The sequence below is a fragment of the Lepus europaeus genome, chromosome 13 (assembly GCF_033115175.1).
Source record: "Lepus europaeus isolate LE1 chromosome 13, mLepTim1.pri, whole genome shotgun sequence".
Lineage (NCBI taxonomy): Eukaryota > Metazoa > Chordata > Mammalia > Lagomorpha > Leporidae > Lepus > Lepus europaeus.
In genome coordinates this window covers 49,926,125-49,940,965 of record NC_084839.1, presented here as the reverse complement: position 1 = coordinate 49,940,965, position 14,841 = coordinate 49,926,125, and the positions used below count along the sequence as shown (strand labels likewise).

At 39.6% G+C, this 14,841-nt stretch overlaps 2 protein-coding genes across 4 annotated transcripts in view; one reads left to right on the top strand and one right to left on the bottom strand.

Annotated features, from left to right (window-relative positions):
* The window catches only part of ASB3 (ankyrin repeat and SOCS box containing 3), a 120,824-nt gene that overhangs the window by 23,946 nt on the left and 82,037 nt on the right, over positions 1–14,841 (top strand). The window contains exon 2 of one of the 3 annotated variants that reach the window (XM_062209431.1): positions 1,144–1,433. The exons of the other annotated variants lie outside the window; for them this stretch is intronic. The gene's annotated coding sequence lies outside the window, so the exon portion shown is untranslated. The remainder of the gene's footprint in view (positions 1–1,143; positions 1,434–14,841) is intronic. 3 annotated transcript variants of the gene reach the window in all.
* Positions 2,795–11,415, bottom strand: CHAC2 (ChaC glutathione specific gamma-glutamylcyclotransferase 2). The gene is made up of 3 exons (XM_062210202.1): positions 11,160–11,415; positions 6,798–6,833; positions 2,795–4,699 (listed from the first exon to the last, which is right to left on the bottom strand). The coding sequence occupies exons 1-3, from the start codon at positions 11,292–11,294 to the stop codon at positions 4,316–4,318; spliced, it is 555 nt and encodes a 184-aa protein (XP_062066186.1). The 5' UTR covers positions 11,295–11,415; the 3' UTR covers positions 2,795–4,315.

Genomic DNA, 14,841 nt, shown 5'->3' with positions numbered 1-14,841 from the left:
GTATATTTTGTTTTCTATGACGTTTTCTTTGAACTTGCTGTTTTAATTAATAACTTGGCTGTTTTCTGCTTGTATTTTATACAACATCTTTTATATTAAATGACCTTGACTTGTTTACTTATGTATTTCTTCACCAAAAGAGGGTCTTTTTTTTTAGATTGATTTTATGTATTTGAAAGGCAGAGTTAGAGAGAGAGAAAGGTTACAAGAAAGTTACAAGAGAGAGGCCTTTAATCCACTGGTTCATTCTCCAAATGACTGCAATGGCTGGGGCTGGGCCAAGCTGCCAGGAGCTTCTTCTGGGTCTCCCACATGGATTCAGGGGAACAAGTACATGGGTCATCTTCTGCTGCCTTCTCAGATGCTTGAACAGGGTGCAGGATAGGAAGTAGAGCAGCTGGAACACGAACCGGTGCCCATATGGGATGTGGTTCTTAAAATATAGGCAAGTTTGTGATCATTATGAAAGTCAGAGAAAATATTGAACTCATAGTAAACTGAATATATGATATAAAGTAATATTGCATAACATTATTGTGAATCATTTCAGGAATTGTGAAAGTAACTGAGTAACGTACTAAAATTAAACAGATACTTCCAAGATGTATAATATTATAAATCTCAAGGATTTTACTAGAAAATTTTTAAAAATGTTTCCATTTAAGATGAAAATGTGTAGTAATACAGAGTGGTTAAACTTTTAGAATTAGTCTTCCTGAAATGTGTTACAGTCATGTTTTCAAATATTCAGAGTTAATGCCATCCCAACCTTTAATTCCCTACATAACTCTTTTAGATTACAGATCTGGAGTCTACACATGCTTATAGCTCATGGTAGAATGAAGAGTATGTTATTTAGTAGAGGGAAAGGAAATAGGAACTATAATAGTGGTTTGGAACAGCAAAAACACCTACTTAAAAAAATCTCCTCCATTAGTTATTTATATTAAATGTTTGTTTTCTAAGTGTAGGCGTATATACTCGCACTTTTCTAGGATTCCTAAAACTTTACACCTAGCTAATATTTCTACTCTGAGGAATGAGAGTCCTGAATTTTGTTGGTTTATGAGACTAAGTGTTTGTAGAATGAGAGTAAGTGTTTTTTAAAATTTTTTTAATTTTTTTTTTTTTTTTTTTTGACAGGCAGAGTGGACAGTGAGAGAGAGAGAGAGAGAGAAAGGTCTTCCTTTTTGCCGTTGGTTCACCCTCCAATGGCCGCCACGGCCGACGCACCGCGCTGATCCGAAGGCAGGAGCCAGGTGCTTCTCCTGGTCTCCCATGGGGTGCAGGGCCCAAGGACTTGGGCCATCCTCCACTGCATTCCCGGGCCATAGCAGAGAGCTGGCCTGGAAGAGGGGCAACCAGGACTAGAACCCGGTGTGCTGGCGCTGCAAGGCAGAGGATTAGCCTGTTGAGCCACGGCACCGGTGAGAGTAAGTGTTTTGAAATTAAGATCTGAGAGTTTTGTGGCTGGCATTGTGGTACTACTGCTTCCAAAACCTGCATGCCATTTCAGAACACTGGTTCCAGTAAGGGCTGCCTTGCTTCTGATGCAGCTTCCTGCTAATGTGCCTGGGAAAGCAGTGGATGATGGCCCAAGTACTTGGGCTTGTTCCAACCATATCGGAGTCTGGGATAGAGCTCTGGGCTTCTGACTTTGGCCTGGGTCAGCCCTGGCTGTTGTGGCTATTTGGGGAGTGAACCAGTGGATGGAAGGTCTCTTCTCTCTGTCACTTTGACTTTCAAATAAATAAAATAACTCTTTTTTAAAAGTTTGAAGGCTCTAAAGAGACTTGGAGTTCTGCTAAGAAAACTAAGTTATACACTAGACAAGTTGATACTGCTGTTGAATAGCTGCTGAGCCCAGGCTCTGACGCAGAAGAGAATTCAAAAACAAGACACAAGTAAGGTACAGTGAAGGAATATTTATTTGCAAAGTGAAGGGATGCACTCAAGAGGAAATGTGGGCATGCTCGAGAGTAAGCTGCACTTAACAAAGTTTGTGACTGTCCTTTTTATGTCATCTTGGGGGGAGTAGCAAAAAGGAATATTTAGTAGGGGTGGTGCTTTGGGTGTTCGTTTCTGGGAAAAGATTGAGATTTCCGGAAGTTTGGTGACTACCTACTTTTTGGTCTTTTCTTGAAGTTTCATACGTGTCATGGCATCAAGTACATGATGGGAGTGGGCTTGATCATGATGATTTTATAATATTATAATGAACTGTAGGTCATTGTGGGGCCACAATCATCAGCTAGGTTGGCCATTTCACTTGGGATGTCCATATCCCATACCAGAGTGCCAGTTCAAGTCTCAGCTACTTTGCTGTTGATCGAGTTCTTGCTAATGCTGCTTAAAAATTATAATTTTTTTATTATATTTTTTGACAGGCAGAGTTAGACAGTGAGAGAGAGAGAGAGACAGAGAGAAAGCTCTTCCTTTCGTTGGTTCACCCCCCAAATGGCCACTATGGCCGGCGTGCTGCGTCAGTCTGAAACCAGCAGCCAGGTGCTTTCTCCTGGTCTCCCATGTGGGTGCAGGGCCCAAGCACTTGGGCCATCCTCCACTGCACTCCCGGACTACAGCAGAGAGCTGGACTGGAAGAGGAGCAACCGGGACAGAATCCGGTGCCCCAACCAGGACTAGAACCCAGGGTGCTGGCGCCGCAGGTGGAAGATTAGCCTAGGTGAGCTGTGGCGCCGGCAAAAATTATAATTTCAACATTTGTTTCAAACATGTAATGTTCATTACACAATGATACTTCAAAAAGTTAATGGAAAATAGAAGACAAGTTTATTTTGGTGCAGAAATTTTTGAAAACCATGCATAGTTTAAATTTTTGTTTATTTGAAAGAGAGAGCGAGCGAGCGAGCGATATTAGGATATCTTCCATCTGCTGACCAACTCCCCAAATGCCTGCAACAGTGGGGCTGGACCAGGCTAAAGTCAAGGACTAGGAACTCCATCCAGGACTCCCATGTGGATGGCTGGGACTGAAGCACTTGAACCATCATCTCCTGCGTCCCAGGGTACTTTACACAGTACCAGGAAGCTGGATCAGAAGTGGATGTGGGACTCAAGCTCAGGCACTTGATATAGGGTGCAGGTATCCCAAGTGGCATCTTACTGCTTCTTCAAAGTGCTTGCTCCCAAACATAGTTTCTTCATAATACACATTTTCCACAAACTTTTCCAAGACCCCTTAAATAAATTTTAAAAAATTTTATTTATTCATTTGAAACAGAGAAAGAGAGAGAATCTCCCATTTGTTGGTTCACTCCCCAAAATGGCTGCAGTGGCCCAGGTTGGGCCAGGCTGAAGCCAGGAGCCAGGATCTTCTTCCGGTCGACCATGTGGGTGCAGAGGCACATGCCGTTGGGTCATCTCCCACTGGTTTCCCAGGCATATTAGCAGGAGCTGGATCAGAAGTCAAGCTGCTTGGTCTCGAACTGGCACCCACATGGGTTGCTGGAATTGCAGGTAATGGCTTTAACTGCTACGCCACAATGGTGGCCCCTCCCTTAATTTGTAATATCAGAAAACACATCTTTTTTTTCCCAGTTTTAGTGTAATAATAATACAAATCCAAGTCAGACCAAGTCATTAATGCAAGTGATTTGTATGATGTAGTTTGTGCTCATTAGTTTAATGACTTTTTCCCCACATAACAACATATATTTATACATAAAAGGAAAGGTACAGTACATTATATTCCAAGGAAATTTTTTATGTAGAAAAACACCACTTTCTTTTAGCTTAAATTTGAGTCTTATTTAATACCCAAATAACAAGGAAATTCATAATCAAGGCTGAGATCTTGTCTGTATTATCATACACGTCTAATTACATGTTATTTCTAGCTTGTATATTTTAAACCATGGTTATAAGATTATTGTACAGGAATATTTTGCAGGTATAATTTTATTATATTTATTGGACTTTGATGCTCTATAACTTTAAAATAGTATTGTGACATGAAACAATAGAATTATTTTTACTGATAAAAACAAGAACTGAACTAAATCTGAATCCTTCAATGTATTTTTTCTAAAGAACTCATTTCTAATGAGCAAGTGTTCAATATCATATAGTTAGGAAATTCCATCGTTAAAAAATGAATTTTTTCCTCTGTATTGCAACCTTCTGAGTGTTTCAAACACTTGCAGTTAAACTACAAATTCAGGTGATATCCCAACTACAACATTAAAAGTAATATGATCTTAAAATAAACATATTTCTAACTTATACTGCCACTATACACTGAAATTATTATCTGAAGACTACAATGTATAGTTTGGAAAAATCAATGATGAGGTCTTTATATGCAGTTGACATTCTGTTGTCCTTCCAAGCGTTCCTTTACTAATTTTTCCAAAGAGAAAAGATGCTCATCTGCGTCTTCCGGAACAAGGTTCCTCATAGAATTTGCAAGTTCAAAAAGATATTCTGTATTTCTTCCACTTGGACCAGCTGCATTAAAAATTTGTTCAGCAATGTCTTCCAGTGGTGCAGGACCAAGATAATTAGGATTATCACATGTTCCAATATATAACAACACACTGAATGGTTTTGTTGTGGGATCTTTTGGATAAAAATTAACTGTTGTGGTCCTGTAGCCTCCTTTCTCTCTGAAGTCGAGGTATGCTTTTACTTCTTCTTCTTTTCCTACTGGCAGTTTGTAAGCAACACCCCATACACAACCCTATTGAGAAAGGGAAAGAATACCTTGTTTAGGGTTTACAAGGCTACTTAGTTGAAGATGTTGTGAACTAAGAAAATACCTTGTTTTAGAATTCAGTGTGGTTTTGTTTTACTTAAGGTGCACTGAAGAGGTACATGTAAAACTACAAAGAAAATCAGCATTTAAAAACCTTCATCCTGAACAAATAATTTTTTTTTGTATCATAAGCACAGATTGCTGCTTATTTTTCAAAAGTTAGGTCTTTTTAATTATTGAGATGGAAATGAAAAATACCAGGTTTGCATTTGGTCATCAAAAATTCTATAGAAATAACATACTATCTGTTTATTAACTGATTAGGAGTTGTAGTTACCAGTTTAAAGCTTTCTTTCTTTCTTTCTTTTTTTTTTTTTTTTAAAGATTTATTTATTTGAAAGGCAGAGTTACACAAGGGGAGAGACAGAGAGAAATCTTCTATCTGTTGGTTCACTTTCCAAATGGCGGCAATGGCTAGGGCTGGGCCAGGCCTAAGTCAGGAGCCAGGAGCCAGGAGCTTCTTCTGGGTCTCCCTCGTGGGTGCAGGTGCCCAAGCACTTGGGTCATCCTCTGCTGCTTTCCCAGGTGCATTAGCAGGGAACTGGATACGAAGTGGAGTACCAGGGATTCAAATAGGCATTCATGTGGGATGCTGGCATGGCAGGCGGTGACTTAACCCACTTCACCACAACTCTGTCATGTAAAGCTATTTCTATAGATGCTTTTCCTATTGTAAACTATTGTAAAAAATGAATACATTTCTCATGTTCATTATTTATCTGCTATTACTAGCTGCTTGATTTTCATATGTCAAAGTCCTTTTGTTATTAAATCTTTAATTTCACAATATAAAATTTCCAATGTGTATCCCAGTAAAATGATTAAAATCATTTACAGAACTGAGGACTATGACTTAAAGAAGTTTTCTGGTTCTCCAAACTTGTTAAAAAACAGAGGGGCAGGGGCCAATGCTGTGGCACAGTGGCTTAAAGCCATGGCCTGTTGCACTTGCATCCCATATGGGGGCCGGTTAGAGTTCCACCTGCTCCACTTCTTTTTTCTTTTTTTCTTTTTTTTTTTTTTTTTTTTGACAGAGAGTGGACAGTGAGAGAGAGACAGAAAGGTTTTCCTTTTCCGTTGGTTCACTCCCCAGTGGCCGCTGTGGCCGGCGCACTGCGCTGATCTGAAGCCAGGAGCCAGGTGCTTCTCCTGGTCTCCCATGTGGGTGCAGGGCCCAAGGACTTGGGCCATCCTCCACTGCACTCCTGGGCCACAGCAGAGAGCTGGACTGGAAGAGGAGTGACCGGGACAGAATCCGGTGCCCTGACCGGGACTGGAACCCGGTGTGCCAGTGCCGCGGGCGGAGGATTAGCTTATTGAGCTGCGGTGCCGGCCACCTGCTCCACTTCTTATCCAGCTCCCTGCTAATGCACCTGGGAAAGCAGCAGAAGATGGCTAAAGTCCTTGGGCCCCTGCACCCACGTGGGAGACCCAGAAGAAGCTCCTGGCTCATCACTGGCTGTTGCGGCCATTTGGGGAATGAACCAACAGATAGATCTATCTCCACCTTTCTCTGTGATTCTTTTAAAAAAAAGAAAATAAAATAAATCTTAAAAAAAACAAACAGGGGCAATTGATAAAATTAAGCAATGCAGAAAGTGACAGCTCTGTGACTTGGATTTCTGTTGAAAATACAAGACTCCTAGCAAATGTGCAGATAGCTTTTTAAGGGTTCTACTTGATTTTTAGTGGTAGTCTATCTCAGAGCTATCTCCATTAATATCAAAGGGGAGCACAACATTCTAGGTTAACAAATTTGTTTCAAAAAGAACATACAAAAATAAAAGTGTGTGCTGTTTGGTTGTATGAGTTGGCTGCTTTGCATTCTGCATTCTAACTTTTCCCACTGGACTCTTTTCCACATACAAACATGAAAAATCCCAGTTACAGAAGAGTTCAGATATAACTACAGTTCAAATTGTCTGTGATAACTCTTAATAAAACTTCACTGATAAATAAAACTGAGAAACATTCAGCATTTTATATTATCAAGTATATGAAAAAGAACAATGAAAAACCATACCCCAGGATCTTCCACAAGAGTCACAACTCTTCCAGGCTGTTGTAAAATAAAAACAAAAACAAAAAACAAAACACTTTCAATTTTTTTCTGAAATTTTTTCTAAATTAAAGTTTCTAAATTAAAGTAACTGAGCATTAGCAACGTACGTTGACATGGAATATTTTAACTACATTTGCTCAATTAAGTATTTCCCTTTTTTTAAAAGTACTTATTTCTTTAATAAAGTTTAAAGTGAATTAAGAGAATCTACCTTATTAAACTGTTTTAGCCTTTCTAAAAAATTTTCATCAATGTGTATATCTTAGGTATATTATGTTCACTGAAAATGGGTATATTAAAAATACACACTAGTGTTTGTCTAAAATGAAAGGCAAATGGAAACAGAGATTATAAATAAAAAAGGTTGTTACAGTTTTATTGAGGGTTATTTTCCTGAAAGGAAGTGTTTTTTAAACTTTGAACAAAATTATCTGGGGGGCATGGTACACACACAGTGCTAGGCAAGCCCTTTATAGGTTCTAATTCTATAAGTTTGGAGTTGTCTCAGAGTTTACATTTGTAATGACATCCCATATGCTTCCACTGAAATTATTTTGTGGATCAAACTTTGAGAATCATTGATACCCAGATATACTAAGAGGTCTCAAGCGTGAAAGAAGGAGTGATTTACACTTCTGAGTTACAAAGTGCTCCTATATACTTATATATGGCAATGGATACTCATTCAAGGTAGTTCATTTTACATTTATAAATGAACTTTACATTGCTGTATTGAGAGGTTAATATTAGAACATATAGCTCCATTTTTTTTTAAAAAAAATATTTATTTATTTGAAAGAGTTGCAGAGAGAGAGGGATCTTTCATCTACTGTCTCACTCTCCAAATGGCCACAATGGCCAACGCTCCACCAGGATGAAGCCAGGAGCCAGGAGCCTGGAGCTTCTTCCAGGTCTCCCATGTGGGTGGCAGGGGTCCAAGTACTTGGGTCATCTTCCACTGCTTTTCCCAGGCCATTAGGAGGGAGCTGAATTGGAAGTAGAGCAGCTAGGACATAAACTGGCACCCATATGGGATGCTGGCATCGCAGGTGTCTTTACCCACTATGCCACAATGCCAGCCTCCATATCGTTCCTTTTATGTGGGAAAGTTAGACTACCTGCGTTCTAGGCAATTTTATTTTTCCATTTTGGTTTTAACACTGTCAACAGCTACATGCAAAGAAGCTTGCCTGTGTGCCATTCAACTTGAGATTGCAATGAGAAATTATTAAGCCAAAGAAATTTGATTTGTTCTCCCATTTTCAAGACTGGAAAAAATAATCTTTGCTTATAAATTGAAAGCCTGGGGCTGGTATTGTGGTGCATCAGGTTAAACTGCCTCTGGGGACACCTGCATCCCATTTCAGAGTGCTGGTTTGAGTCATGGCTGCTCTGCTTCCATTCTAGCTCCCTGCTAATGTGCATGGAAAAGCAGCAGCCAGTGGGCCATCGTCTTCATGTGAGAGACATAGAAGGGATTTCTGGCTCCTGATTTCAGCATGGTTCAGCCTTGGCTGTTGCAGCCATTTGGGAATGAACCAGTGAATGTAAGAGTTCCCGAGATCTATGACCACTCTGTCTATAAAGTCTTCAGTAGATTTAGCAGATCCTTCCCCTAAACTCTTAATTGCTCCTTTTCTTCATTTCCCTTCTAGCACATACCAAGTATTTTTGTTTGCATAGTTATCTTCCACTTAAGTGCTCAGTAGTAACTGTTGAGAGGAACAGGGAGGGTAGTGAAGTCTTGGACTTGGGTGATGGCAGGTGGAACAGAAAACAAGGTGTATATAGGGAATTATTTTAAGGGGGAAATAACTGGAATCTGTGCATATGGATAATATAGATGTGAAATATTGGCACTAATAAATTTACTTGGAAATCTTTTCTAAGAAGCTTAAGCTCTTTGTCCCTAAAATATGTTATTAGAAACAGTGTAAATGTGTAAAGACACTTATATACTGGGATTTTTTTTTAAAAATGAAACTGAAAAAGGAGTCTTTCACACTGAATGGGATTGGAGAATTTTGTGAAATATGAACCATCATGGGCATTTTCATGGGTTATGAGTAATGTTTCAGATCTGGAAACATTAGGAATTTATTGAATGTTCATAATTGTCTCTTATATTAAAATGTTTCTTTTGGAAATTGTATTATTTTTGATGTGTGAAAAATCTTTCACATTTAAATAAGATTCTTATTTTTGGTGACAGTCTGCTGGTTCTGTGACATAAAAATAAGATGCTAAATTAGAACTAAGGAGAAATTAAAATTTAATGAAACTAAAAGCAAATAGTTTCAGCATGCATCCCACAGATGTCAGGATGCACTGTGTGGAAATGAGCCTAACATTTGTATATTAATATGAGCCATTTCTGATGACTAATTTCTTAGGGACATATGTTGCTGTAAAACACAGGTGTCTTTTAATACCCTAAGTAATATCTGAGTCATTCTTCTGATTTATTGTGTATTTCCGTAGCCTCTTGTATGCTTGTTTGTCAGTTAATATTTATATAAGGTTAGGAATCCACTTAATAAAGATCATGAAGTAAATTTTTTTTTTTTAAATGAATGCTATACTTAGAAGTGTTCAGTACTTAGATTTTTTTTTTTAATTTTCTTGGGTGGATTCTTTAAATAAATGTTAGATTAAAACAGTTAGTCAATGTAGTTTTTCCTCCCCAACTTTCCATTCTGACATCTCAGTAAATTTAAATACAAAGCGATAGTGGCTTTTGTAGCTCCTTTCTTTTAAAGAATCATGGACTGTCACATTGACCAGATAATTTCTTATCAGTCTTTCTGACAGTATGCATCTCTTAGTTTGCTATGTAACAAAGATCATATGTTTTGGTTGAGACTAGAGTAGTAAAAGATGCTATTATAACCACATTATAAATAGTTACTGCTTAGTCATTAAAACTGGAGCTTGGGCTAAGAGTTTTCAGAATGTCAATTTTAAGTGTTCATATCAAAAACTGACAACTCAAAAGTCATTTTACTTTGTTCCTTAATGTCTTAGATACCCTTTTATAACTATCCTAGAGATAACTGGGATGATGTTTCTTTTGACATGTAAATATGCATTTGTCCTAAGCCACTCCTCCTTTCTCAAGTCATTTCATCCATCCACATCCTAACAGGCAAGTGACTATCTTAAAGCCAATTCTAGTTGAGGTAGAATGGCTTCTAACTCAGGTTCTTTTCATTTTAATCCTCTTATAAGCAGCTGCACACTATTTTAGACACTTCTCTTTCTTCCCCTTTCCATGACTGCCAGTGTTTCTTTGGAATTAACCATAATGTCTTCCAACATCTGATTCCTAACATTTTAGATAGTGTTTTTGGGCCAATATTAATTTCTTTCCTAAAAATAGTACTCAAGCTCATGTAAATCTTGAGTATTTTAGAGAACAAACAAGCAATTAAAGAGTTTTTATACTTCTCAAAAAGTTGTTGCTAAAACAAGTTATTCAAATGCTTAATTACCCCAAGTTTGGGCTTCTTTAGGGATTGTTTTGTAGCCAGTACAAGGTTGATTTGCGTAAGCAATGAGTTGCTACTAATTTTATGGACCACATATATTAAAATGAGTATCTTTGTGTGACTGAAAAATGGATCAAGGAAGTTGTATTTCATTTGTGATTTTTGAGAACCTTCAAGAAAGTACATTAAAATAATGTTAGTTTGCTACTGTGTTAATCTTGTAACAAACCAGGAACTTCATTTGATTTCCCTAATACTTGACAACCAAAGCGATCAGAGTGAGCTTAGTAAACTGAGATAATTTTGGAAACTAGTTCTTCTGTGATCTTAAGTGTCATAAAATAACATCTTCAGAAAGATACACTAAAATCCTAGAAATAACAAGCATGTTTAAACTCAACAAGTCTGCCAGGATGCAGGATTGCCAACAAATGTAATTGCTAAACCACTTAATTTGCAGGTTGATTTTAATATTTCACCTCCATAGTAATACGTAAAGCTTCGTCCCGCCAGTGGGTTTTATTGGCAGAGCTTGCCAAGAGATGGGGTCCCCTCCCAGGACATCAGCCTTATTCTGTGCTAGCGCTTTTTTGCCTCTCTCAGGAAACTAACCCCTAGCATATTAAGTGGTTTCGGAAGAAGTGCCCTTGTTTAGGGGAGAAGAACGGGGCAGGTGGTCGAGGGAGATGCACAGATCTCATATCCTTAGCCCCCAACCCACGTGATCGGCCACCAGGAAGCATTGGGGTGTGGGTTCCACACAGCAGCGGGGCCAGGAGTTGGGCGCTCTTGGGGCAGTAAGTGCGGGGGGCGGGGGGGCTGGCTGGCGCCTCACCTTGCCGGGGACCCCACGATGGTCCGTGCTGCCCTGCCAGAAGCGCCTGCTGTAGTCTGTGATGTATCCGACCAGCTTGTCCTGATAGGGAAAGTCCACCTTCCAGATCAGGGACCCGTAACCAAAAACCCACATCTCTTCCCTGCTCCCCTGCTGCGGTGGCTGTCCGTCCTTTGCAGTGGTCTCCGTGATCCGCCAGGGACTGCAGCCTCCGGACGCGAGTAACCGGCTGCACGGGGCGCAGGCGCGACTGCCGCACAGCTGCTTTTGGCGCAAAGCACACTGGGACTGTAGTTCGAGGAACGTCTTCCCACTTTATCTCAGTAAGCGTTGTCTTAATTCTTTGCTGAGGATCAGAAGGCATTGACATTCTGTACACTAAGCAGTTGAGTTTTCTGCAGCCTCCATAAATCACCTTCACCTTCCTGTAGCACCGGTGTGCCGAGGACTACAATACCCACAGTCCTTTATGGGGGGGTGTGGCTCCGCTGTTGGCAGCATGCCTTTGCGTTTCAGGGGAGGAGAAGGCAAAGAGGAAGGGCAGGAGTCAGAGTGCCGCCGCAGGTACAGGAGTGTGCCCGCACCCCTGTTAGCTTCTAGGACATCTTGTTCTGCTTCGAAATTGGCGTTTCTGAGCATATAACAGTAACCACAAGAACGCAGACCGAAAGTGTAATCTACATTTGGCTTTATGTACCTAAATTGTTTTTGTTTTGCCTTTTTGCTTTACAAATAAAAGAAATTTACATAAATTTTAAGCTTACGGAAAAAGCAGCTGTTATTTTAATGGGACTTGTTTACATGTTTAAGTTATATGCACAAAGCCTTATTCATCTTTAGTATTTTCAGTAACTTAGAAAAGAGCAGTAACTTAGAAAAGAGTAGAAGTTCTTGAGCTTCAACTACAAACTAGAAGCAAGCCAGGGAATCTAGTGAAGTTATGTACAAAATTTGGGGTGTATGTACCTGTTTTTGGGAGGAAGAACTGTGCAGCATAGTTTCTCCAAGGAGTTCTTAAAAAGGTTTAGATCTATTTGCTGGACCTGTTGCTCGGAAAACGTTCTTTAGGAAGCTCATTTGGACCAGCATGGCTATGTCTGTGTAATAAGAAAACAGAAGCTTTAACCAAGTGTTTCTTTCGAATTCTTTCTTGAGAATTTCAGTTTCGTGGTCTTTAGCTTTATAAAAGAAGAATGGTAAAACACTGAAGTCAGAGAGTAGTGCTTGTGCTCTTAAAAAGCAATCAGCAGGAAAAAAAAAAGCAATCAGGGGAGGCCAGCGCTGTGACTTGGCAGGTAAAGTTGCCGCCTGCAGTGCCAGCATCTCATATGGCCGCTGGTTCATGTCCTTGCTACTCCATTTCCGATCCAGCTGTCTGCTGTGGCCCGGGAAAGCAGTAGAAGATGGCCCAAGGACTTGGTCCCATGTGGGAGACCTGGAAGAAGCTCCTGGCTCCTGGCTTCTGATCGGTGCAGCTCTGGCCATTGCGGCCAATTGGAGAGTGAACCAGTGGATGGAAGACACCCCCCCCCCCCCGCGCCTCTCTTTATCTGGCTGTGTAACTCTGACTTTCAAAATAAATACATAAATATTAAAAAAAAAAAAAAGGCCATCAGCAGGAAGCTGCTACAAAGAAAAACTTAATTGAAGAATAGCGAAGTCTTTTCATATTTTCTCCAAGTTGTAGTCTCACATAATCCTCCATACTTTCAAACATACAGAAGAGTTAGAAAAAGGGATTGTAATCATGATTAATAAACTCTTCATATAGATGTAATATTTAACATTTTGCCACAGTGTTTTACCTTTTTTCCTTTATATATGTTTTTAAAAAATCAAAAACATTTGAAGTTGCATGTGTTAATTTTACTAGTATATTATACACTTACTTCTACATGCATCTTTGAAAAATAAGGATATTTTTCTAACTATCACAATGTTATTATTAAATCTGAGAAAATCAACAATGGATTATATCATCAAATATGTATTCTGTATCCAAATTTCACCCTTTGTCCCATACCAATCTAGGATCCAGTTATTGAATTTTCTTGTTTGACTCTGTGCCCTCATTTAGTCTAGAACACAGGAAGTTTTTGTAAAAGTGGAAATCTTAGGAATTTATGTTTACTGAATGGTATTATGGTTTGAAGAGAATATTCTTCCCATTAACGTGCATTTCTTTTGACCTTTTGTCCTTTAAGCTCAAAGATATTACTAGTTCTTATATATTTGTTTTTTCAGGCTATTACCTATTAACCTGTATCCATGAACATTATTTATAACTAAGAGTAAAGCCCATGAAATTGAAAAGGGAATCATGCCTGGATGCTGCTTTTAATGTATTTAGGTATTCTTGTGTAGGGGATAAGTATGTTTTCTACACAGAAAAAAATTTTTTCAGGTATTAAATAAACATAAATTGCAATCAAATGTGTAATTTCCTGTCTTCTGTAAAACTTATGTGCAGTTGTTTTGGTTTTTTTTTAAAGATTTATTTATTTACTTGAGAAGACAGAGTTACAGACAGAGGGAAAGAAAGAGATAGAGATCTTCAATCTGCTGGTTCACTCCTCAAATGGGCACAATGGCAGAGCTGTACAAACCCGAAGCCAGGAGTCAGGAGCTTCTTCCATATCTCCCATGTAGGGGCCCAAGCATTTGGGCCATGTTCCACTGCTTTCTTAGGTCCTCAGCAGGGAGCTGGATCGGAAGTGGAGCAGCCAGGACTTGAACTAGCACCCATGTGGTTTGCTGGCACCACAGGTGAATGCTTAACCTACTATGCCACAGTGTCAGCCCTGTGTGCAATTATCTTAGCTAGAAGTTAGCAGGATTCAAAAGTATAACAGCATTGAGGATCCTCTACAGTTTGGCCTTCAGCTACCTCTGTAACCTCATTTTCCTTCTGTTCTTTGTTTACTTAAATCTCTTTCCAAAATAAATGAATTAATTTTCTTACTGTCACTCACCTTTGGTTGTTCATCTCCACATTTGTTTTTCTCCTAAAGATTTATTTTATTTATTTGAAAGACAGAGTTACAGAGAGAGGTAGAGCCAGTGAGAGAGAGGTTTTCTATCCGCTGGTTTACTCCCCAAATGACCGCAGTGGTCAGAGCTGCGCCAATCTGAAGCCTGGAGCCAGTAGCTTCTTCCAAGTCTCCCATGCAGGTACAGGGGCCCAAGGACTTGGGCCATCTCCTACTGCTTTCTCAGGTCATAGCAGAGAACAAGAAGGGAAGTGGAGCAGCTGAGACTTGAACTGGCGCCCATATGGGATGCTGGCACTGCAGGCCGAGGCTTTAACCCTCTGTGCCACAAGGCCTGCCTCCATCTCCATATTTTTGATTATGCCTTTCCTTCTGCCCAAGAATGCTGTTCTGACCATTGTTTCATTTTTGAATCTGCCTTGTACTTTAATGAACAACTCATTTCCTTTACTGAGCTGAAACAGTTTCTCCTTTGGTTTCTGCGACTTTTCATATGTACTTCTCTTACGGTACTTTGTATTTTCCACCTTGGGTCACATATATTTATCGTTCTTATGAGACTGCACATAACTTGAGAGAGAATCTATGCTTTGGGGCTGGCACTGTGGCATAGCAAGTTAAGCCGCCGCCTGCAGTGCTGGCATCCCATATGGGTGCCGGTTTGAGACCTGGCTGCTCCACTTCTGATTCAA

What these genes read in the sequence shown, in the direction of transcription:
- CHAC2 (XM_062210202.1), bottom strand. Translation starts at nt 11,294, where the DNA reads ATGTGGGTTTTTGGTTACGGGTCCCTGATCTGGAAGGTGGACTTTCCC. An exon ending in ATCGTGGGGTCCCCGGCAAG is followed by an intron (nt 6,834 to 11,159) that starts GTGAGGCGCCAG and finishes ATTTTACAACAG; the next exon opens with CCTGGAAGAGTTGTGACTCT. An exon ending in CTCTTGTGGAAGATCCTGGG is followed by an intron (nt 4,700 to 6,797) that starts GTATGGTTTTTC and finishes CTTTCTCAATAG; the next exon opens with GGTTGTGTATGGGGTGTTGC.